Source organism: Pyrgilauda ruficollis, unplaced genomic scaffold, assembly GCF_017590135.1.
Source record: "Pyrgilauda ruficollis isolate IOZ18807 unplaced genomic scaffold, ASM1759013v1 scaffold10, whole genome shotgun sequence".
In the NCBI taxonomy this organism is placed as follows: domain Eukaryota; kingdom Metazoa; phylum Chordata; class Aves; order Passeriformes; family Passeridae; genus Pyrgilauda; species Pyrgilauda ruficollis.
Genome location: NW_024508101.1, coordinates 16,091,491 through 16,115,757, shown reverse-complemented (window position 1 = coordinate 16,115,757; position 24,267 = coordinate 16,091,491). Strand labels below are relative to the sequence as shown.

At 47.2% G+C, this 24,267-nt stretch overlaps 2 protein-coding genes across 2 annotated transcripts; one reads left to right on the top strand and one right to left on the bottom strand.

Moving 5' to 3' along the window:
- The first annotated feature begins 1,547 nt into the window (after window positions 1-1,547).
- CUNH3orf18 (chromosome unknown C3orf18 homolog) lies at window positions 1,548-8,754 on the top strand. The gene is made up of 4 exons (XM_041463934.1): window positions 1,548-1,936; window positions 3,272-3,297; window positions 4,810-4,939; window positions 6,176-8,754. The coding sequence occupies exons 1-4, from the start codon at window positions 1,703-1,705 to the stop codon at window positions 6,254-6,256; spliced, it is 471 nt and encodes a 156-aa protein (XP_041319868.1). The 5' UTR covers window positions 1,548-1,702; the 3' UTR covers window positions 6,257-8,754.
- Window positions 8,755-12,119: 3,365 nt separating this feature from the next.
- On the bottom strand, window positions 12,120-18,563 carry LOC121352934 (high mobility group protein HMGI-C-like). Its single transcript, XM_041466365.1, has 5 exons — window positions 18,443-18,563; window positions 17,759-17,875; window positions 17,280-17,327; window positions 15,421-15,511; window positions 12,120-12,443 (listed from the first exon to the last, which is right to left on the bottom strand). Exons 1-5 carry the CDS (start codon window positions 18,530-18,532, stop codon window positions 12,358-12,360), a joined length of 432 nt encoding a protein of 143 aa, XP_041322299.1. The 5' UTR covers window positions 18,533-18,563; the 3' UTR covers window positions 12,120-12,357.
- Between the last annotated feature and the right edge of the window lie 5,704 nt (window positions 18,564-24,267).

Here is a 24,267-nt window from a genome sequence, read left to right as displayed (position 1 = left end):
TGTCCCCAGGTGTGCACTGCACCTGAGCTCTGCTGTGGTCAGGAATGGCTGGAGAAGCCCAGGTGCCCTGTGGTTTAAGCAGAGTGCAGGGCTTGATGGTCAGTGAAGGGTACAGTCCCCTTCAGCTGCAATGACTTGTGACCCAGCACCATGTTAGGAGGGACCAGAGCAGAACTGTTATTATTCACATTTCTCTGGAAACTCCAGGGAGTTTGACAGTGTCTCCCAGGCACTTCAGAATTCCCCTTTGCTTCACAAAGTTGTTTCCAGGGGACTGAGACCGACCCTGCATGAGTGCAAAGCATTTACCTGCTCAGGGAGCTGCAGGACAAGTGGAGGTGACTGCTCCAGCTGCTGACTGACCACAGCACAGGCTGGTGCTGCTTGCCTGGGGTGGATTCCCTGCTCCAGCTGTTAGAGGCAGATGTTGATCACGCTGCTTCCTGCAGTTGTGGACAGCAGTAAGGCACCACAGTATGGGAACTGCACAGTAACCTGGCCTGGAATGGAACAGAGTGGAGCAGAGCAATGGCTCATTTCTCTTTGCAGGCACATCTTTTTCTATTCAGAGCTCACTAACCCCTCTGTCCCGGCTGCATTCCAGCCCAGAGATGTAATGTCTGCTAAATTGCAGGGAAGTTACCAGAGAACTGCTGCAGAAGTCCTCAGGTCAGCTCAGCTCCAGGGGTAGCTGCATGATGATCTAAAGTTACATACAGTGCTTTTATAAACAAAGTGTGCAAATACTTCCCATAGGCTCATCCCATGGTGTTTTGCAACTCTTGATCATTTGCACAATAGAAGTATGAAGCAATTAACGCCTTTCATGTTCTCAGCATGAACAGATCTATCAAATTTCACAACTCCAATGCAAAATTGGACTAATTTTAAAATTAATATTGATAATTGCCAGTGCATGACTAATCTTGAGTGGGTGCTTTCATGAGGGATTGAGAAATACTCGGTGTCTTTAGATGGAGGACTGATGCAGCCCACCCTTTCCAGAGCACTGGGATGAGCAGCAGTGGGACTGCTCATCCCAGTGCAGGGTAGTGGATGGATAGTGCAGGGACTCACCACAACAGGGAACTCCTACTTTGGATTCAGTAGAAAGCATCCTGAGATATAGATGCCTCACAGCTGAGTGCCATTTCATTGGGCATGTTCCCACTGATAAGGGGATCGATACAGCTTTTTGAAAATTAAAAGAAAAAGACATAAGCAGGAAAATGCTCTATCGTGGGGCAGATAGAGACCACCTGGTTCAGCCTGGGGCACACCAGAGACAAGGGTTCTGAGGTTGTCCCCACACAGATCTCCAAGTGACTGCAAGAAAGCAGAGCTGGAGTAGTGATGGGAGAGTTGTCACCAATCCCAAGTGAATTAGGCATGACTTTGGGGGCTCTCGGTAAGCTCAAAAAACATTTTTCTTATTCTGAGCAGGCATTCAAAAACTCTGCTGGTGAATTGGGGCACTGTGGGAAAGGTTGTGCCTGTCTCCAAGAGCTCTGCACTGCTCATTTGTTCTCATTGTGTCCTAGGCCGAGTCCAGTGTGGCTCCTACCCCGAAGAAAACCCATCAGTGGTGATGCTGCAGGAGAGGTCTCACGTGGGGCCCTGGATTGGAAGGACAGCTCTGCACTGCTATAGCTGATGGGAGAGGACAACAGCTTGGTAACAGGAGCTACCAAGAGCTGGCAGGATGAGTTACAGCTCACCCTCTGTGCATGACTTGCATCACAGCACCCCCACCACGGCCAAGCCACACCCAGGGACGGCTCTGGATGTGACTGTACCACAAACTACCACCATAAGCCCTGAGACTACCAGTTTGAACAGCACCAAAATCCCAGATATGGCCAGCACTGGGCCTGGCATGAGCACCATGCTGCTTTCCTTTGGGATCATTACTGTGATTGGGTTGGCTGTAGCAATGGTAAGACAGCCCAGCTAAACATTCCTGCCTCTGGAGGGTGGAGGGTGGCTAGAGGTTCTAGGACTGATTTGCTCTGAATAATTTATTTGCATTCTATTAAAGTCTCACCCAAAACTGCTGGGAACTGATAGTTCCTGAGATTCCTTTCTTTTTTAAGGCCTTTATCAAGTGCTCCAGTATTTCTGCAGTCTCCCTGAGGTCTGATCCAAATGGGATGCTCAGCAGGCCTAGCAGCAGCCATATGTGGTGTCAGTATTTGTTTTTAGTAGCAATAGGAAGTTCAGTTAAAAAGAAAAAAAAGCAGATTGTGTTCTGACTTGTTACCTGGAACAGCTGCGTTGATTTAAACCCTCTCTTGGGCCCCACAAGAAAGTTTATCCATATTGACTTTACAAGCAGACTGTTGAAACCATTTTAGTCCCCCCTGTGGACATGGGGTAATTATTTTTGAATTAAAGTGGCCTGAATCCATCTCAGCAAGACTCACCCTGGACTGCATTTCCAAGGTTCTGCATGCTGGGTATCAGTCCTTGAGGGTTTGGTGTGTCACTAACCTTGCCATTAATGCTGTGGGCAGAAGCTTTCAGAAACCCTAGTTCTGGGCTCACCATGGGCAGTGCAAGGGCTGCAGCTCTCCTTTTATGTAACCAGCTCATTTCCCTGCCAACAGAAAACAGAAGGTAGCAGCAAGCTCCCATTCCTTGTACAATGAAGGGCTTCACTTATACAGTCATCAGAGGAGCCTACTGCAAAATTTCATTGCAGGCCCCAGGAGGAATTTTTCCAAAAGCCCCTAAGAAAACCTGGAAACAGTCCAAAGTTCCCAAGAGCAGCATCCAGCGTTCGTAGTTCTCAGAACAAGGCTGTGGAGGCCCAAAGCCTCCCTTTCTTCCCTGCACAGGCTGACAGAGGCAAGTCCCTGAGCATGCCCTCCCTCTTTGCTTCTTCCCTTTGTACTGGGGAGGGGGTAGCAGCACTTCTGTGCTGTAGGAAATTTGCACATGAAAATCACAAAGGGAAGCTTTTTCATCCACTCTTAAATTGCAACATATGTCCTGCAGCCACAGAAATGTGCTGAGCTGCACCTCATAATCCACCTAATTCTCCTACTCCTACTAACACACCTAATAACAGGCCACTGAGCACTTAGTGTCAGACATGATGTGCTGCCAAGCTCACGTGATGCATATGAAGTGTCATTGTCACTTCTCCCTTCCCCCACTTTGGTGCACAGTGATTCCAACCTTCTCTACCTCTTTCCTGTCTGCCCAAAACTTCTCAGCTATTCCCCATCCTACTGGGACTGCTGTAATGATGCTTCTTTTTCTCCTTCAGGTTCTGTATATCAGGAAGAGGAAGAGGTAAGTGAGATCTGTTATTGGCTGGAGGGAACTCAGTGCTTCATGCAGAGTGAGCTCAGGAGGAGATGGGGAGGGTGTAAGTGATGGCTGTGGGAGAACATTGTGTGACTGAGGCTGGCACACTGCACTCCTGGGACTGGGCATCCCTCTGACACCAGAGTGTCAAAGACTCCTCCACAGCTTTGGAAAGAGAATAAGGCTGAGCAGGAGGAGGTCAAGGATCCTACAAACTCATCACACTTCACCTATGAGATGCATCAAAACACAGGAGAGGGTTATGGGTGTATAAAGAAGCTGGGAACTCCATCATGAGCAGTGTAGATCTCAGGTTACAGCCATTCCCAGATTCCTGTGTTTTCTAGCAGCCCAGGCAGTGACACCAACCGGCAGCAGCACAGGGCAGAGATGCAGCTTCAGCCCAGGAGTTCATGTCTTCATTTCCTTGCTAAGCTCCTGGCTGAATATAGAGAGGAGAGCAGCACGCAGGGAGAATCACGTCTTGGTTCTTCCATCTCCCAGCAGGGACTCTGGTGAGGATCTATAAGCTGTGGTACCTCCTCCCTCCCTCACTCCTTGGGGCAGATCTGGCCAGGCCACAGACTTCTAAAAAGTGCTGTTGCCCACTGTAAAATTTCCTAGCTCAGCCCCAAAGCCCAGGTCTGGGTGCTGCTGCAGGAGCAGCCAATGCTTGGCCTGAGAAAGTAGCAGTGCTGGAGATAATGGTTGTGCTGGTAAGCCCATAGAGAAGCAGGGGAAGAATGTGTCATCCTAACACTTGCCAAAACAGATACTTGTGGTGACACTGCCCGTAACTGCTTGTGTGTTTCCTTCTACTCCAAAACTCAGCTATAGCCAAAGGCAGGACTCAGTGTTCTCCCAGAAGCCACCCCATCCATCATCCAGCTCCGAGGAGACCCTTTGAGTAATAATTCATAGCTCTGTCTCTTGGAGCAATGATACAAGAGTAGGAACAGTGTCCACAGGCATCAGCTCCCTGTGAGAATCTCTTTCCTATTTTCTATTTATTGTTTATTATTTTCTGTTTAAATTATGCACTTCAGCCCCAGAGTTAAACTACTCTCAGGCCACTGGAGCTTGAAGTGAAGTGCCGCTGGCAGACTGTGACATGGCAGGATGGGCGGGTGTGGGCAGAGGGACAGGGGGGAGAAGTCATAACATGCCAAGCCAATATGTTCTACTGTTTCTTTTGTCCCTCCACATAAAGCCTAATCTTTTAAGGTCTGCAAGAACTTAAATCCTGATTCCTCTGTGTGTAAATGCCTGCCAACACAGATTAGTGATGGCAGTTAATCCCTGTAACTGCACTCTGGGTGTCTTGCACTCCTGCCAGCTGTGTGTAGTAGGTTCTTAGCCTCATCCAGCAGGAGCCACAGGAGCAGAATCCCTGTGCAGCAGGAGAAGCAGCCTGCAGAAAGCCTCAGCAGTGGGGTAGGGAAGCAGCCTGAGCCCTGTCCTTCTCAACCAACCCTTTCCCTCCCCTTCCTCACGCAGGTTGGAGAAGCTACGGCACCAGCTCATGCCCATGTACAACTTTGACCCCACCGAGGAACAGGATGAGCTGGAGCAGGAGCTGCTGGAACACGGGCGAGATGCAGCATCTGCCCAGGCATCGCAGAGCAAGGTAGGCAGCAACCACCACAGGGTCACTGCAGCCACTGCTACCTGCACTGCTTTCTTACAGGGCCACAGAGATTTTGTAGGGCTGCAGGATAGGGAAGATCTCAGGAGGACTTCCCCATCTCTGCCAGCCCTGGAGGTAGGGACTTGAGCATTTCAGAGTGCTTAGGGTAGACTGAGGAGTCAGGCACGTGTTTGACAGGAGGCTCTCTCCTGCCCACTGTAACAAGAGGTAGGAGAAATTGGAAAGAAGGGCTTCTCACCACTGTTTGGGTCCAGCTTCACAGTATTGTCTGTTCCCTTTGTCACCACCACCACACAAACAGCCTTTTTAAAAGAGCCAGCAGGGATGGCTGGAACAGGTGTCCCTTACCCAGTGACACAGCCTGTCCTTGGAGCAGACATACCTTTCCTTTAATGCATTCCTTTCCAGATACTCTTGTTGCCCATGTCATCCCCTTCTTTTCCTGTCCAGGAACAGGAGTTCTCCCAAACAGTTCTCAGTTTCCACACACTTTATACCTTCAGAAAATCTGTAGCAAGCTTGATGTAGGCAGAAAAGGAAAGAAGAAATAATAAATACATCTGTAATTATAAAATACTTACCTTGAGACATTCTCAATCTGCTAAAGACTTCAAAGTAGACTTGTTGGAATATGAAATATACTAGTTTGGAAAGCAGGAAATGTGGTGTATAAAAGCAAAGGATCTTGTCCTCTGAGTAGCACATACTAGGACATCAGATCCCTCTATTAATCCACATAGGGGGCTTACCTAGAGGTAGTAAAGGGGAGAAATTGTAAGGCCAGAGTTAACCTCAGCTCAGTAAACCAGAATCATTCTCTCCAGGGACAGACTGGCCAGCAGGATACCTCAGATCCCTCTTGCTACTGCTTGGGAAGTACAAGAGTTTAAAGATTCAGTATAAAAAGAGAGGGAGAATCTAAAACAACAGCTCAAGTTCAGGCAAAGGCACATTTCCAGGCCATCTTGGTATCTCAAGCCTTTTCATGCTGCCTTGTATATATAAATAGTGAGAGCCAGTAATCCAATGATGTGGGGATTTTAAACTGGCATGGATGTGCTGACTAACTCTCCAGCCTGCTGTATTTTCTTGTCACAGCCTTGTTAACGCCTTGTTAGCCGGGCAGCCTCCCCTGGGAGGGGTGAATGCCGTTCCAAGGTGCAGCCCTGAGCCAAGGCAGCCGTGCTGGCTCTCAGCTCTGCTGCTCCCCTGCAGGTGCTGCTGCCGAGTCAGGGAGCCCTGCAGAGACCCAGCCGCCTCGTGTTCACTGATGTGGCCAACGCCATCAATGCATGACCAGGACCTGCCCTGCTCCGGGATCCTGCTGAGAACGAGGAGGATGGAGCCAACAAAGCAGTGACTTCCCTCAAGCATGGCTGATCCGCTGAGCCCAGCTGGTCACCTGTTGGTTTGTGTTACACATGGGCACAGGAGGTGCCATCACTCGGGGAAACAAACCCTTTGTGAGGGCAGTGGTGATTTTCTGGTGTGTGTGTTACCATTAAAAGCTCCTGAGCTCATTACTGGGCTGGCACTGCCTGACACCACCTACCAAGCTTTGAGCTTAGGAACAGTGTCTGCTTTGTGTAGATTAACCTGTCAGAGCACAGAGCTGCGCTCTCTGATCGGGGAAGGAGAGAGAAATTTCATTTCAGAAAACTTCTTCACTGGCTTTACATACCCAGGCCCCAGGGAAAGTGATGGATGAGCCTCTGTGAGGTGACCACAGCTCTGGCCAGCCCTGGATGGGGACTGGTGGCAAAGCCTCTTCGAGCCAGGAGAGCTGCCTGCCCCAGCTGAGGGATGACCTGGGGCACAGCAAGGAGAACACAACCATGGGATTATCCCCTCCCAGGCCTGTGGCTGCTGGTAAACGTGCACCAGGGTGATGTTGCAGCATGGGGAATTCACTGGCTTGAAAAAGTGAAACAGTGAAGATTTAGCCAATAACATCTTAATCTGAGGAAGTGGCTGAATATCCCAAATTAGAGCTCCTGTACAGACAAGGGATTTCACACAGCTAGAGCCAGGGACTATCACTGTCTGGCTATGTGAGCCCTGCTGCTGAGCTAGGAATAAGAGTGCTTGGGCCAGAAAGAGGAGTTGAGCAGAACTAGGGTTCCAATACTCTTTATCCCTTCCTGCTTTGGCTCAGGGAAGTTTCTACAGTGCAGAGCATTATCCAGGAAAAAAAACATTAAGCTTTTAAATACTTTCTTTTAAAAAGCATGTATTGGCTCAACAACAGCCTAGTGTTTGCCCCCAGAGATGACTAACAGCTGGTTTGTACTTCCTTACCTGCCAGGATCTGCAGTCAGAGCCTTCTCTTCTTCCTGCTGAAGGGAACACAGAGCTTTGCCTTAGCCTCTGCTCGAATTACCTGCTAGGAACAGGTAGGTGGGACTAGACAGGTAAGCCAGGGGTTTCCCTGTAGCTCTGAAGCATCTCTCTGCCTGTGCATCCTTCAGGGCTGCAGGAGGAAGAGAGTGCCAAGGGGTCTCTGGCCACCTTGGCACGTAGCAGTGCAGTGTGGGGGTCTGTTGGCTGAAAGCCTTTTGGTGGGCACTGGCCCTGAGTGCTGCTGACCAGCACAGCAGCCAGGGAGCAGCACCAGTGCCCAGCCATGCCCTGATCACCTCCTGATCTTTGTGTGGTTACAGGCATTTGTCAATCAGATTTTATTCCATCCACAGAATCAGTTAAAAGGGAATCAGGGCAAGCCAGAATTTGAATGCAGACTAAAGCTTCATGCAAGGAGCTGTTTCAGAGTGGCAATTCAGGTATCATGTGCTTTGTTGGAAGTTTGGACCTGCCAGTTAGTTTTTGTTCTTGCCCTGTGTGATTGTTTTTCCCACATTCATTAAATGCAGACTCTTTCCTGGGTCTGTGCCCCTGACCCCTGCAGGGCACAGCTCCTTACCAGCCTTCCCTCTTCCAGCTTCCCTCAGGGCAGCGTTGCAGGGCTAAATTGCTTTAGTGTTTCAGTATCCAGCTGTGTTTTTAGAACTAGGGATTTCTGGGGATATATTAGGGGTTGGAGTGTGAAAAACAGCCCAGTCCTCATTGCCAGGGGATGTGGCAGGAGGCATTCCCAGGCTGCTGCTGTTTCTCCCCGGGGATGCTGCTGGAAGGAAGGTGCATGGGTACAAATACTCAGTGTAATGCAGATTAGGTCCTTAGAATCTGGAGTCTGTCTGTGGGTATTCCCAGCGATCAGCTGAGAGACAAAAACCTCCCAACAGACACACACCTGTCAGCTCCTGCAAGTGCTGAGAGCAGCCACAGAGCTGATTCTTCCCTTTCCTGCCTGTCCCCCTTCCAGGCTTTGCAGCAGCACAGGGACGCATGTGGCACTAGGGATGTCCAGCTGTCCTAAATTGCAGCATTTTCCCCAGTACTCTTAGGACTGGAATTTCAATGATTGTTTTAAACTCAACAAAAGGCAAGTGTGAGCTGAGCTGTTTCCTCAATGCCTCAGCCCAGTGTGTGCCCTTGTGCCAGTTCTGTGTGCTGCACTGCAACAACAAACACACCTACAGAGGAATTCTCTTGAACCATTCTCCCTGTGATGGTAGGCTTTGTCCTGTGATGACTGCCCTTAGAGTAAAAAAGTACAGAAAATAAGACTAAAAGAATATTACGGGTAATTGCTGGGCTCGTATTCTTTTAGTTCCATAGCGCCTCCTCTCACAGTTCTTGGATGTATAATTTAGCAGAAGCATTATGATGTAATTTAATTCAAGTGTTTCTGTGTTTTAAAGCATTGAAATATAATTAAAACTATTTACATGAAATCTAGTGTGATTGTCTTTTTCCCCTGTCATTTGCAATTTCCCACAGAAACTGCTGGAGTGTTACCCCAGTATCTGCTGGTAATTTGCGTGCAGTGAATTCCCCTGCTCTTTCAAAAACTAAACTCTGTGAAAAACCTGGAAGAGGAAGCTCTGTGGGGGTCAAAGTTTAGTGTTCTACAGAACAGAAAAACTTGGATCTCTTCAGAAAGGCTTGCTGGAGAAGTCAGGAGCTTCCAGCTGCCAGTCCTGGGTATCCAGAGTACAAAAAGAAATCCCAACTTACCCTTAAGCTGAATTCCTGTGCAAACCAGGGGTTCATCAGCTCACCTGCAGCTCTGCCCACACCGAGGGGAACAGAACATGATGACATTGCTGATATATTTCAGAATTGCTCCTGCCTCATCTGGCCCACAGCCCCAAAACTTGGGACTAGTTAGGAAAGCTGTCAGATGAACTCAAGAGGCAGTGCACAGGCAGAGAATTAATTTTATTTAAAGCTAAATAGCTGTATAGCCCACAGAACAATGTGGGGGAGAAAAAGACTCGACTGTGGAGACTTCTGGGTGTGTGCATGTGAAGCAGAACTGGCTTGTGTTCCAATCAAGCCTCCAAGACACACAAAAGCATGGAATTAGGCACCCACATTTGGGCTTAGGAGGTTGAATGATTTTCTCCATGTGTGATTCCTCATGCTTATTATTTCTTGTTTTCACATCCATCTGGGGCTGCTCCTGAACAACCAAAGTTTTGTTTATAATCCCCAAAAGTCCAGGTCAAGAGACACTCGCCTTATCCAGCGATGTGTCTGTGTGTGCTGAGGGTGCTGCACAAGGAGGAGGCAAAGCAGGAGCCTGAGGGGTATTTGTTTAAGACCTTTATTTAACAAACTTCAAGGCTAATTTGCAAGTTGCCAACACTCTCTATGCCTTCACCAAAACCATTTATGGGAAACTTCCAAACTTTGCTAGACAACAAACTTCACCTCACCTCCTGTGGTTTAACCAACTGTAATGACCTCTTATTTTTGGCCAAGTCAGACCAAAATTGCCTGAGCTTAAAAACACTTGACATGCACTTGCTTAGAGGTAGGTTTGTCTGCCCAGAAAAGGTAATTAACTATATGGGAAATAAAAATGTTTGTCATTTTAAAAAAGAAAATCCAAGTGATCCAGTGTGAAATCCCAGCTCCCTGCAGATGTCTGGAACTCTGCCCACCTTTCATAGGCATTGATTTCCATTCTAATTCTCTGTGTAAACATGGAAGCTGAAGTTATGGACTGGGCTTTCACCTACACACAGAAGAGCTCCTAAAAGAGTAGAATTCTGTTTGTTCTCCTCCAGCACCTGCATTTTTATGGAAACAACTTCTTTACTGTGGGGTTTTTGTTTTTTTTTTTAGCAGAGTGGTAAGAGGTAGCAAAGACTAGATTTTTTAAGTTTTTTTTTTTTTTTTTTAATTTTAAGAGTACTTTGCAGGCACTTCCCAGAGCAATACTACTGACCTAAAGCAGATGGATTCACTATCTAGCCAAGGCAGTGTGCACCCCTGTTCCATGCCACCAGCTGAGAAAGGACTGACTGATGTCACAGGAAAAGCCTGAGTCTCTTACAGATGTAATCCCTAATCCATTTAGAAGATGAAGTTACAGTCTCACACTGAAACAGCTACTGCTCTCAGGTAGCAGGGGTTAATTAAATAGGCAGTATAGCCTTGCAAACAGAGTACTGAACCTGCCAAATCAACTGAAAATCAGGCACAGAAGTTGGTAAAATATATTGGTCTGCTACTGGAGTAGCCTTTGAATGCAGGTATGAACTGCAGCTGAACTTGTGAGTGCACTGAAGAGCAGCAGAATTCGGGGAGCATCAGCTGCACCTTCTCATGTAACCATCAACAGCAGAGATTCACTTGTGTCATGTCCACCCAGAGTAATCCCCACAGCAGAAGCTGGGGGTCAAACTCCTTGTATCTGGCAGCACATCTCATCCTATAGCACAGGATTTAGGTCAGTCCCTGTGATCTAATCCATTTACTCCACGATTTCTCTGCTATTTGTTAGTGGAGGCACAAAGATTATCTGTGATGCAGTTTTGTGTTGTGACCACCAAGCTCCATACACAAGAGAATACCCTTAGGGCAAACCAGATACCACACAGAATTAGGACTGGGACTCATCACTACTAAGCAGAATTAATGGGATCAGGACTCATCAGTACTAAACTAGATGGACTGGACAAAATGACCCAAAAGTAAAAAAAAAAACACTTTTCCCCCTATTATCTCTGCATTCAGCCCTTCTTAATTCTGCATACATTTTCTTGTGTTAAATAAATACTTGCCAAGGGAACAGAACTCTGATGAAAAGATAATAAATGAGTTCAATATATACAGCCATTTCATGGGTTTCTGCTATGCACCACCATAAATTTAAAGCCAATTATGTTCTGTTTAAATATTTAACACTGTAAAGCTAGCCAATTTTACATCCTGACAGAGATAATTGAAATACCCACTTTGTCCCTTTAATAGGCAGGCAGAACATCCAGGAGACGGAAAATACCACCGGGATTTCACTATTTGCAACTGGATATTGGTAATACCCTCAATTTCTCAGAATTTAACAACTCTGAAACCAAAAGCACAAATCTGCAAACAGTGTAAAACTGAGAGCAGCCAGCAACAATCTCAAACCAACTGGCTACTGCTGTCTCCCCAAACTGAACTACCAGCAGCTTTTGTTTGCATAGTTGTGACACTAGAGGACCCCACACACGCATGTTAGGGACTGAATTTAAACTAATTTAAATTGAATCCCGAGGCTCTGCAAGGAAGCAACTTTTGTATAACTGCTTCTTTACAGACACTCCTTTGAAGAGATGAAATCCAGTGGCTGTGACTAAGCTTGTAAGCACTGTGCAATTGGAGCTGCTATCAAACTCAGGAGGAAAGCCACCAGGCCAGAAGAAGTTGTAGGAGAAGGCCCTGAGCTGATCACATTAAGATAAAAATTTCAGAATCAATCCCTAAGACATTGGGGTGCAAACTTTCCCCTAAAGCATGCAAGTTATGGGCCACTGGAACAGCAATGCCGGGCAAGCTGGAAATGCCATGAAGGGTTTTTGTTCTGAAATAGTCAAGAAAGGACTCAAAGGCTGTCTTTCAGATACAGTCCCTACGGGCAACACAGCAAAACTTAACTCTTGGCACTGCTCCATCAGTCTGCCAGAGGTGATATGGCAGACAAGCTCAGCCATTAGCTGTGTACATAGATTTCCTTTCCTGTATCTGTATTGCTGAGTCAACTTCTGCTGAAATACTGCTCTCTGTGGCAGGGCAAGGCACCGGGTTATCAAAGTATTTTAAAGAGAAATTATTATACTCACAGAAGATATACTACAAACTGTAAAAGGCTTCTCTCCAACAAGGCAATTTGCCATTTCTTCCCCTAAATCCTTGTTTGGATGTTTGGGGTAAGCAAGTCCACAGGCAACAGGAGAGAGCTGGGCTAAAATTATCACAAATGAAGAATGTGAAATACAACATTAAAAGTCCTGTTTGCTTTCCACTCCTCTGGCTTCAGCAAGACACAAACAGGTGGGACACTACTGAGCTGCAGCAGGGATGTGACTCAGACATCTCCTAAGACCAGTGGTTTTGGCAGACCTGGAGCCGTCTTTTCCAGTGATGTCTAAAGGAAAGATCACAGGAGACAGAGGGTTAGATCTTTGGGTCCAGGAGCCCTGTTGCCCAGTACCCCTTACAGAGTACCTCTGACAAGGTTGAGAGGTGACAAGGATCCACTCCCCAACAACCAAAGGTCTTCACAACATTCCCATTGCTCTTGTACCAGCTCCAGGCTAAATGGAGCTCCTGACACAAATGGCTTCCCTGGCAGCAGGGCTCAGCATGAGGCTACTGAGGGCCCAGAAGTGACAGTCTGGTCAAATTGACTGGTTTCTGCTCTGCAAACACTCATCAACCACCTCTGCTGACAGCAATTATGTATTTCCTTGAACCCTCATGAGACACCAAGTACCTGAAGTGCCCTACCCTATATTAAACACCAGGGAAGTAGATGTGCAGAATGTCTGGAAATGCTGTGAGTGGGGAATGCTTCTGGAGACACAGGCTTGCTGCGATCTGTGCCTCACCCTTGGCTTTCAGGAGAGCTGAAGTGACCATTGGGGCAGCAGAGGAAACAAAGCAGACAAAGTTTGTATGAAAAAGAATGCAAGGATAGCAAGATAGACAAAAAGGAGCAAGATCCCAAGGCTGCTTATGGGCTTTGCACTAGCTCTTGGAAATTCTACCACAAAGCAACCTCTTTCTCCCTCACACCTACAGTCCATTAGCCAAGCAGAGTTACTCAGACAAACCAAACCACATCTGCCATTGTGGCTTAAGAGCCTGTGAAATGAAATTCATCAATCCTTCAGTAATGGTACTCACAGAAAAAAACCCAAATGCTTCTTGACCCAGAAAACCAGAAATGTTAATGCTGGAGTTGTGATTGGTAGCATCTACAGGTAGCAACACAACTGAGCCTGATCCATGAACAAACTCCTGCCTGCTCTTGGATAACCAGTGCCTTGGGAAAGGCAGAGCCAGATCCCCAGGCAAAGGCCATGGGAATAAAAACCAGCTGGCTTTAAAGCAGCTCTCTGCCCCACTAGAGGCTTGCAAATCTTGCATATTTCTAATGCAGCTCTTGTTGCATATCTTGATTTTCTCCGTAACCGACTGAGACAGAGTCAGAGTTTATTTCAGCAATTCATCTGAATGCTGCAGACATGAAGCCCAGGGCAGATCTCTCCCACCCAGAGTTGTGCAGTATACAACCTGCAGGATGGGCAAGCATTTGTACCCTCCCATCCCCTCCCTGGTGCAACACCTCAAAAATCCTCATCTGGAAGGGGTAAAAGCCTACCAAAGCCCTCAATGGCCAAAGCTCTGGCTGTGTCTATAGCAGATCATTATGTGATCACAGACTCCTGCTAACAAGTCTCAGAGCAGCAGCCTCCTGCATTGAGTAGCACAAAAACTTACAGGCATATAATGCCCCAGTTAAACTCAGACCCACAGAATGGGTTAATCCAGAAGCTGCCTGTCTGCAAGCTGCTACAGCTGCACTGGGCTTGCGAACGAGCCCCAGGTCCTACAGTTTCCAATAAGCCACAAGAGCATGCTTCCGCTTTTCCTTTCCAGGCAGAAGTTTTAAGCCAGGATTACCACTCCATCTCAAGCGCCTGAGCAAGTAACAACTTAAGACTTTTTCCAGAGGATTGCCTGGTTTCACACTGTACACGCTTATCCCCACTGATTTCTGGCCGTTTTTTGTTCTCACACAAGTGCAGACGTTGCCCAGGAGCAGAAGTCCCTGTCCGTGCCCGGCACGGGGCGAGCGCAGCGCCTGGGGCTGCACTATCACGCTCCGCACGGCCCTGTCCCAGCAACCGCAGCATCCGCTGATCCCGTCACATCTGCTGCCACCTCCCTGCGGCAGCAGGGAAACGGGTTCCTCCTGCCACTGCCGCGGGCCCCACTCAGACTGAAAGGAAGAAGAAAGGAGCTACACTGGCTGTGGTTTGGGGCGATGTTTAACTGCCCCAAAGGCGGCCGGGCCGGGCCGGAGGTGAGCTCATCCCCTGCGAGCCTGCGGCTCCGCTGATGTCAGCGCAAAGCTCCGTGGCAGGAAGTGATACGGGAGCAGGAGCCCCAGAGGAAACTGAATTGAGCAACTGAGGTAAACTCCTGGCATTTATTCATGTGGCATTTCCAGGGACTTTCTAAGAACCCGGGCTGGGCTGTCCAGCGTCGCTTCGCACACCAGAGGCAGGAGGGAGCAGTTGTGCTGCCACAAGGCAAATCAGGCAACATCTGCCTGCCCTGGGCTCCTGGCCCCTTCTCCCCCCAGGGAAAACACTTCATGAAGAGCTTCCTACGAGGCCCACTGAGGACAGGACCGAGATGCACACAAGTTTTCCTGGAATCTACCCCAGAAACAGTCCCGAATAGTATAAACTCAGATTTTATTTTTGCAGGGTTCAGAGGTTGGGGCTCTGGGTGGTGCATCTGTACATTCCTACAACAGCAGTACAAGTTATCTGGCATCTCATCTCAGAGAACCTTAGATAAATTGGAGCCTTCCACTGAAACTGGCCACTGTCATCATTCTGTGCCAGCCACTGCCAGAGAGCTCTGCCTCACAGTACAAGCCAGGAAGGAGAGAGGAAGACCATCCAGGAACCATTCTCGAGTTAATCCAGAGTATTAAAATGTCCCAAATACCAAGAGATCTTCTATTCATAAAGTTTTTCAACTAAAGCAAGACATTAACAATAGACTATTTTCACTTTTTACACACCTGTCAGACAATTTCACTGAGCTGTACCTGCAGCAGTGACCAGAATCTCAGATGTGTGACTTCTTGGAAAGACAGAAAGATTTTCTTGCTTTTCTTTTTTTCTACCTCCACTTCTGCTGAAGTACTCACAACTGAATTAGATGGAAGGAATGTGCCTGGAAGCCTTCCAAATGCTCCTCTGTTTATAGGATTTACCAGGAAGAGTACAGCCAGTGCTAGAGCTCTGTGGGTAAGTGCATGGTTTGCCAGAGTGTGGCTCTACTGTTTAGTCTCATGTAATTATGATTATCTAATTTCAAACCTTGTGTGGCTGGTGCCGAGTTCAAATTCAAGTCACTGCTTTCCAGAGGATCTTCTCCCTGAGACTCTCCTTCTTGGACCACTGCTTGAGGCTACAGAGAAAAAACACCAAAAAGAAACAAGCCCCCCCATGCAAAATTAGGTATCAAAAGACAAAATTGCAAATATGCAGAGTAGGTGGGTTATTATTTAAACAAGACTGTGCAGCCCTGAGAGCACATGCCACTAACTCCTATATCCAACCATAGGCAAGAACACACACCAGGGCATGCAGTGTCCACACACATCCACAAGTCTCTGAATACTTGTCAGAATCCATAATAAATCATCCCAATATCAGCCTTGTGAGACACAGCCCAATACTTTGAAAAAAATCTGCCCATTATGTGGCTGTGGAAATCTTTTTTTATCAAGAATATTTTCTATATTTCAGGTTCTGTCCCTGTTCTTCACCAGCTAAACATTTTGTCTATTGACAGTTAATACCAAAATGATTGTTCTTTTTCTTCTGCTTTGGTTTTGCCCCCAAAAATTCTTTAGCTGTTTAATTCTGAACTGAAACATCAGAATCCTTCACTAACCAAAGTTAATATAACACATTTTGAAACATTAAAAACTCCTGCTTGTCTTTGAGATTTGTCAGTCCAGAAATGACACCAGCAGAACTCACTGGGTAAGGTTTTGTTCTGTAAGACATGGCCACTTCTGCCTCTGATGATTTGCCACAGAGCTTGAGGATCCCAGTTAGCACAGCTGGTTGCTTTAAGCACTGGTAACACAGGCTTCCCCAATCAGTGTATTTAAATGACATAAGATAAATGGGCTTAGGGAAAGCAATGGGCATTGAGCAAGAGCAGTGTGCTGAACTACTGTTACCTTCTCACCTGGACTGCAGAGAAGGAACAAATTTATGCAACAGTTCCCTTGTCTGGGATGTTCTGCACGGGGTTTGCAAACAGCTTCCCACTATCCAGGAAATATCTGCATGCAAGGTCACTGTCACATTAGAAAAGACTTCTGTTCTTTCCCATCTCCTGGTACTTCCTTGCTGGTGAACATTTCCCCCCAAGCCTTCTGCATGGCCCTCACAGGCTGCTCTGTCCCTCCGGTTCTGCTGAACCAGAAGTGTTCCTTTCCCTCCTGAGCACTCCTGTGCCACCACAGCTGTACAACAAACCTATGGATTCCTGCAGCAAGTGCAAAGCTTGGGTTTGGATCTAGCAATTTTTGTGATGTACACTAAATAATGGTTTGTGGCTGTTGTGGGGATTATTAATCACTCCTAATGACAGCTAACATACCATTAATAGTTCACAGGACTGAATATCCTTATTGATTAAAAGCTTTTGTCTTGTTTTTACATCTGAAATGTTTTCTTCTTAGCTACTGATTCTTACTAATCCTTTGTTTGCTGCATAAAAGAGTCTCCTGCTGGTAGGACTCAAAATTTCTCCATTCATCAAATTTCTCTTTTACCTTAATTTTAAGTTTCTTCTTTTGAGACAAACTGACATGCTAAGCAATCACTTCAGTCTTTCAAGTCTCCTGGGAAGACAACCCCTCTCTGTAAGAAAGGATGGAATCTCTGGTCTGACATTCCAAGCCTGAGAAAGTGCTATACTGTGGAAGTCTGGTATGTCTTGAATTAAGTACAGTATCTCCCCTGGGCTCTCAGAATTCTTCAGTAGTTGAAGCTTGGAGGCCATCAGGAAGGCAGTCAGAGCTTCCCTAATTATTTCCAGGCTACCAAGGCTGAAAGAACGTTCTGGCAGACACAAAGTCTGAGAAGGGCAAACACATCTGCATGTTCCCCAGGATCTGTGACTGGAGAAGAGGGAAAAGACTGAACACCATACTCACCCATTTGCGGGGCCTCCCTCTTCGCCTCTTCCCAGCAGAAGGTTCTGCCTTTATTGAAAACAAAGGGGGGGAAATATTGTCAGGTCTCAGATTTGCAGGGCATTGTGACTAAACCACTGAACACGGCCAAGGTGATCTTTCTATAAAGGTCTTGTCTCACAAGCAGCAGAAAAAGCAAAAGCTGGGGATAGAAGACAGTTGAGGAGGAAACACCTGCCTGACTGCACTGGTTGTGATTATTTGGCAGTGGTGGAAGAGAAACACTGGGAGGAAACTGCTGAACAGGCAGTAGCAACACAGGAAGGCTGGGAGGTGAGTAAGGACTAAAACCACAATAACTGATTTGTCCAACGGTGGTAATTAAAGCTGAACTGAATTAGCGGCAACTTTCACTATCTTTAAGGTAAGAGAAACATCCTGCTTGTCTCTCTGGCAGTGCTTCTCTCCTCTGTAAATGAGTATAAGCCATTTCCTCTCACCATTCCCCCACTTAGAACAGTCGTTTTCTTGCTTCCTTTTGGCCTTCCTCGTGGTTTCTTCACTGGCTGTGGTTCCACAGCATCCTGTGGGATAATAGCTGTGTTTCCACCATCCTCCTGGGATAAAAGGAGAAAACCATTTAAGCAGGATGATCCCTAAAACAATTTACGTTCTCTCATTCTGGTTGGTCTTGGACTGTCTTACCCCACTAAGAGCATCCATACCCCTAAACAGCTGGTTGTCTCTGCTTTTCCAGCTGTGAAGTGCATTAGAAGATGCTCAGCAATACTCCCACCTCTTTGTCTTTTGGGCTGGGGAAATGACTAAGTTCCAAGAGCTCTGGCCAAGGGGCCTTGCCTGTTCTGTCCAATTACTGGTGCAGAAACAGAGGGTGATGACACATGAATGTCTTCAGGCTAGAACAGAGACCTGTCCAGCCCCTCTCACACATGTCCTGGCTGAACTGTCACTGCCAGTCACATCAGAGGTGCCTCTGAGGCCAGGAGCCAAGATCTCCCAGGGTGCAGATCCTGCTGCTGTCCTGGGTAGCCGCAGCATTTACCCCAGAACACCTCTCCTCCCCTTGTCCTTGTTGGCAAGCAGCTTCCCAGGGCTGCCTGCAGATCCCATCGGGCTACTGCCATGGCATCCTCAGGCATCCTCTTGGGATGATGTTCTCTCACCTGTGGCTGCTTCTTTGGTCTCCCCCTCTTTCTCTTCACGCCCTGGGTCAGTGTGGATGAGATGGGATTCTCTGCCCCCTCGCTGCTCATGTTGGCACTCTCCACTGTTAGCAGATTATAATCCAACAGGTTATTTTTCCTGGACTGGGAAAGAAAACTTGCTCCTCTTCTTTGCTTTATCTTGTTATGGCTTCTCCTCTACCTGCAAGGCTGAAATGAGAAAGAATCAGGCATGGCAGCTTGCTAATTGTTTTCATCAGCTGCAAGAGTTCAGGACCCAGTACACATTTGGGAGCATAACTGTGCTCTATAAATATTCTAGAACCATTCTTTTACCTGGCCTATTCCTCAGCTTTCTGAAGCTTTTGTCCAAAGGAACTGAGTTGCTCCAGGCACAGACTATGCTGGTACCTGCATCTACCTTTCCCTGTTTAATCTGAATCAAAAAAGACAATGTCTGCAGCTCTCTAAACTCCACTCTTTGGAGGCTTCCTCCAAAGAGGAAGGAGGGTGGGAGATAAAGTGGTGGTGGTGAGTTATAAATGTACCAGCCAAGGGCAAAGCTTCCTTTGGAGCTCCTATACTGTCAAATACCAAAGCTAATCCTGAGATCAAACTCTACAGCTAACAGAGCCTTACATGAGGATGCTTGAGAGCGCAAGTCCCAGGGTACAAATAAGTCTGACTCTGGAGCTGGTCCTCAAGAGTTTGTTCTTAGCCACTGATTGAACAGGCACTGTCTGGAGAGATGGCCTGACCCCATTCAGTGCACTCAGCCCTTGGTGCTACATGAGGCTCACTGGTTTCTACAGGACAACACAAGCCTTAGACCTAGGGTTTGACAGGATCTTGAGCACTGGCTTGTTTGCTGGAAGTTTGAATCAGCAGGCTTGCCAGCCTCCTCCCAGGCCCCAAGCTCTGCTTTGTGCCTGCTGTGGTTGGAATGAGCTCTGATCCATAATGTTTGCTCTAAGAAATAACCAAAATCACAAGCTGTTAAGAGTACACAGGACACCAGTGACCTTCCTTGCTTCTGCTTGAGGTTTCTCCTCTGGCATGTCTGCCAGAGAAGGCGGAGGTCTGACTGCGAGCCTGGACACCCTCACATCCCAAAGAAGGAAGAGGAAAGGAGACCTTAACCAGAACCTCAGCAGAAACCTGAATCCCAGGCACATTAGGAGAGGTGGGGGTCACTGAAGTTTTGGTTGTGTGTGGACTCAGAGCCTAGCCAAGGATCTGAGCTCAGTCCACTTACAGCAAGGTAAGGTCCACCTCCAGACCTTGCCTTTCCTTTCCTTCTTGCACACAAGGAAGGGCTCAAGAAGATGGGAGGGGATGAGGAGGCTGAGCTCAGGCGGACAGAGGCCAGCAGTGCTGGCTGAATCCTCTTTTGTCAGTAGTTCTTATCACAAAATAGACAGCTGAGAATAGTGCAGTTAGGAAAGCAGCATCATTTATTGCTTAGGAAAGCAGGAGTATCTATATGAATCATGCATTTCTACCTTCTCTGCTAAACCATCACCTGAGAATTTTTTTTTTTTTTGCAACTCTTCACTTTACCTGTTTTGCTTCTTCTTTTCCACCTGCTAAATGAAAGATAACAACAGCAAGCATAAAGAGCTCTTTGCCCCATCGGCCTTGAGCACTGCTGAGTCCCCAGGTCCCTCCAGCAGGCTCTACCTGAGGCACTAAAGGCAGCACTAAGTAAGGGCACAGCTGCACCACATAGAAGAGAGTGACTTTATTGTTCAAAATAATGCTGGAGGGCAGCAGCTGGGCTCAGCTCCAGCTCATGCATGAGCAGCCCTATGAAGAGAACTCCCTGGATGCCCCTTTGTGCACACAGTTGGGCCCCAGCTCACAGGTGCTGCTGCACACTCAGCTTTTCTATCAAACCCTCTGATCAGAGGGTGATGGAAAGACTACAGCTCAGGTCTCTGAGTTCAGGCTGCATCTGGAGGAGAGGCAGTTAGGGGGAAAAAAAAAAGTTTCTTTCTACTTGCAAGCCACGCACAGTTGCCACCAAGTCCCTGAGAGACAAGCATGAAACACTTGCAGTCTCTTTCAGAGAAGAGCTGTGCTTTTACAGACATAGTTTTGCAGTCTGATCAGATGTTCAAGTTCCAAAGAAGAGAGGACCTTAACTGGGGATGACAACAAATATTCTGCCCTCTGTTCAGGTACAGTTCCTTGAGCCTGCACTTTCTGGTCAGAATTGGGGCTCAAACAGGCTGGTGCCAGCATCTGGAGTTGGCTGAAGCAGGAGGGGGTCATTGAGGCTCTGGACTGCCCTAGGAAGAGGGAAGCCCTTATGCCTCATCCCAAAGGCAGATCAAAGCCAGGCCCAGCTCATGTCACACACATCTGCTCCTGGATGAGCCCAGTGTGCTGCAAAGGTGGCTTGAAGCCTCCAGAGCCTGAGCCTTCCCTTCAGCTGCCAGTAGAAAGGGAACAGATATGACCATAGGAATGGACAAGTGTGAAAGTGCTGTCCAAGCCAGATCCCTGAGCAGAGATTACAGCTGCTTATCTGGAGGAGGCTGTACCGAGAGGAGCGTGGAGCTCAACATTTTCATTCTATTTTTCAGTCTCCGCTTGCATTTCCTCGATGGTCACCACAGGCTGGACATGTAGAAGCTGACAGTGTCACTGACGCCACTGTCCTTACTGACACAACCTCTCTCAAGAGTTCACTGTAACTGACACCTGCATGGAATCCAAATTTTGCGTGTCATTATTCAAGTGGGAGCAACCACAGTGCACAGAATTAATTTCCCCAGGTGCAAAGAAAGCTAATTCTTGCACAATGATTTGCTGCTAAACCTTACTAAACTAATACACTCTACAATGTCTTTAACATATCTGGCCAGCTTTCTAAGGCAGGACTGCAGAAGAAAAATGCCAGAGACTGCCAGAAGACAGCAGTTGCTTTGTACATCTCTCTTCCACCTTCCCATCACCCACCAATGGCACATCCTCCTCGAAGCCTGGTGTGAAAAGAAAAACACACAACCAAAACTATACAAGCATCAGCCCTAAGGGCTTTTGTCAGCTTCACATGACTCAAGCAAGACACAGACAAAGCAAAAGCACCCACTGCAATTTTACTTCAAATTTCTCAACAACTTTCCATGTATACATATAAACCCCCAAACCAGTGCTGAGTTGCACTGCATACCGAAAGCCAAGTGTACCTTCCAGGGTTGCTGCGTTCCCTGCTGGAATTGGAGCCAGCAGGGCTTCAGATGTTCAAGTTCCAAAGAAGAGAGGACCTTAACTGGGGATGACAACAAATATTCTGCCCTCTGTTCAGGTACAGTTCCTTGAGCCTGCACTTTCTGGTCAGAATTGGGGCTCAAACAGGCTGGTGCCAGCATCTGGAGTTGGCTGAAGCAGGAGGGGGTCATTGAGGCTCTGGACTGCCCTAGGAAGAGGGAAGCCCTTATGCCTCATCCCAAAGGCAGATCAAAGCCAGGCCCAGCTCATGTCACACACATCTGCTCCTGGATGAGCCCAGTGTGCTGCAAAGGTGGCTTGAAGCCTCCAGAGCCTGAGCCTTCCCTTCAGCTGCCAGTAGAAAGGGAACAGATATGACCATAGGAATGGACAAGTGTGAAAGTGCTGTCCAAGCCAGATCCCTGAGCAGAGATTACAGCTGCTTATCTGGAGGAGGCTGTACCGAGAGGAGCGTGGAGCTCAACATTTTCATTCTATTTTTCAGTCTCCGCTTGCATTTCCTCAATGGTCACCACAGGCTGGACATGTAGAAGCTGGCAGTGTCACTGATGCCACTGCTCTTACTGACACAACCTCTCTCAAGAGTTCACTGTAACTGACACCTGCATGGAATCCAAATTTTGCGTGTCATTATTCAAGTGGGAGCAACCACAGTGCACAGAATTAATTTCCCCAGATGCAAAGAAAGCTAATTCTTGCACAATGATTTGCTGCTAAACCTTACTAAACTAATACACTCTACAATATCTTTAACATATCTGGCCAGCTTTCTAAGGCAGGACTGCAGAAGAAAAATGCCAGAGACTGCCAGAAGACAGCAGTTGCTTTGTACATCTCTCTTCCACCTTCCCATCACCCACCAACGGCACATCCTTCTCGAAGCCTGGTGTGAAAAGAAAAACACACAACCAAAACTATACAAGCATCTAAAAAAAAAAACCCCTAAGGGCTTTTGTCAGCTTTACATGACTCAAGCAAGACACAGACAAAGCAAAAGCACCCACTGCAATTTTACTTCAAATTTCTCAACAACTTTCCATGTATACCTATAAACCCCCAAACCAGTGCTGAGTTGCACTGCATACTGAAAGCCAAGTGTACCTTCCAGGGTTGCTGCGTTCCCTGCTGGAATTGGAGCCAGCAGGGCTGAAGCCCAGGCCTACACTGTGTTCACAAGATCTGAAAAACCTATCCAAATGTTTGTGGGGTTTAGATCACCTTTATGTCAGCCATATACACAAACTTTGCAAATGGCACAGGGATGTGAATGCATGATTTTTGAGACCTCTGTCACAGAGACATCACCTAAAAGAAAGCCTCATGCCCCAAATGCATTCCCAGGCACCTGGCAGAGGGCAGAGAATTCTCACAGTCAGAGTACTTTACACCTGATTTAAGTCCTAAGTTGTACAAAGCCAGTTTTTCTCATGTCACAAATTCTCAGGAAAGAAAAGCTCTTCCTGGGGGCAATGCAGTTGTAGCCTCACACAGAGTATTGAATAGTGTTCTTGAGGGACTTTTCCCTTTCCACAGACTACAGAGGAAGCCTTGGGGATGGGGCTGCTGACTTGGGCAGGTAAATTAAAGGGCAGAACCCCTCCCTGCTTCTTTCCTCAGTGAGGTTATATTTTGGGCTATGTTCTTGGGACAGACACAGTATGACACAGGGATGCTTGAGACATTGCACCGAACCTCCCAAACCATGTGCATGATTCACCACCAGAAACACTGCTCTGGCAGCAGTGCTCACTTACAAAATAAAAGCTTGCAAAGCCTTTTTCAAAGCATAATAGGAGTGTGATTATAGGAGACCCTGCATTATAGCCTTAACTCCATCGCTGTCTCTGTAATAACATGAAAAAGTATCTCCCAAGCACAACTCCCACATAGCAGCACAGCACCATTGTGCTGCTGTCATGTGTGACAGCAAACCCAGGGGAGCTTCACCGGCATCAACGTGGTCACTCTTTATTCCCTCAGGTAAAAGACGGAGGGAAAAATCTGGCCAAAGCCCTGCATCAAGCAGAGGAGGATAAAAGACTTTGCTAGTCAAGACATCTAAAGAAGAGCCAAGCAGGGAGGAAACTCTCATTCCAATAACTACAGCAATAACAATCTGCGCTTGTATTACGAGAAATTACTTTCACCTTCCGAGAAATCAAACGCTCACATCTTTTCAGATCTCGCAGTAGATCAAGATATAACACAGCTCATTGTGGTTCCCCATGGACAGTTCTACCAGAAAAGCAGGATAGCCAAGCACTGGAACAGCTCCCTTGGGAAAGTACAGTGGCAGTAACACTCTGGCAAATGTGCCTTTTCTGTCAAAAGAGGAACTTATGAGCTACTAAATCAAGTTTGTGGCAACAGAAGGTAACTGCCACCATCTCGCAAATCATTTCTCAAAATCATAACTAACCTCTCTAGGTGATTTCCCTGACTGCTTTGAGTGACTAAGTCTAAAGCTTCCTTGATCTCATGCTTAAAAGTCTCCTAGTTCCTTGCCCGTTTCTTTAATGAGCAATTTATTGTCACCTGTTCTTGCATCACCAAATCCTTCAGCAGCAAAATTTCTCTCTCCTCCATTT

Bases quoted from the DNA above. Each gene is read 5' to 3' on its own strand.
- CUNH3orf18 (XM_041463934.1), top strand. From the start codon at position 1,703: ATGAGTTACAGCTCACCCTCTGTGCATGACTTGCATCACAGCACCCCC. The intron at 1,937-3,271 runs GTAAGACAGCCC...TTTCTCCTTCAG, and splicing joins TTGGGTTGGCTGTAGCAATG to GTTCTGTATATCAGGAAGAG. The intron at 3,298-4,809 runs GTAAGTGAGATC...TTCCTCACGCAG, and splicing joins TATATCAGGAAGAGGAAGAG to GTTGGAGAAGCTACGGCACC.
- LOC121352934 (XM_041466365.1), bottom strand. From the start codon at position 18,532: ATGAGCAGCGAGGGGGCAGAGAATCCCATCTCATCCACACTGACCCAG. The intron at 17,328-17,758 runs GTGAGAGGAAAT...TTTTCAATAAAG, and splicing joins CTGTTCTAAGTGGGGGAATG to GCAGAACCTTCTGCTGGGAA. The intron at 15,512-17,279 runs GTGAGTATGGTG...TTTTCTCTGTAG, and splicing joins GAGGGAGGCCCCGCAAATGG to CCTCAAGCAGTGGTCCAAGA.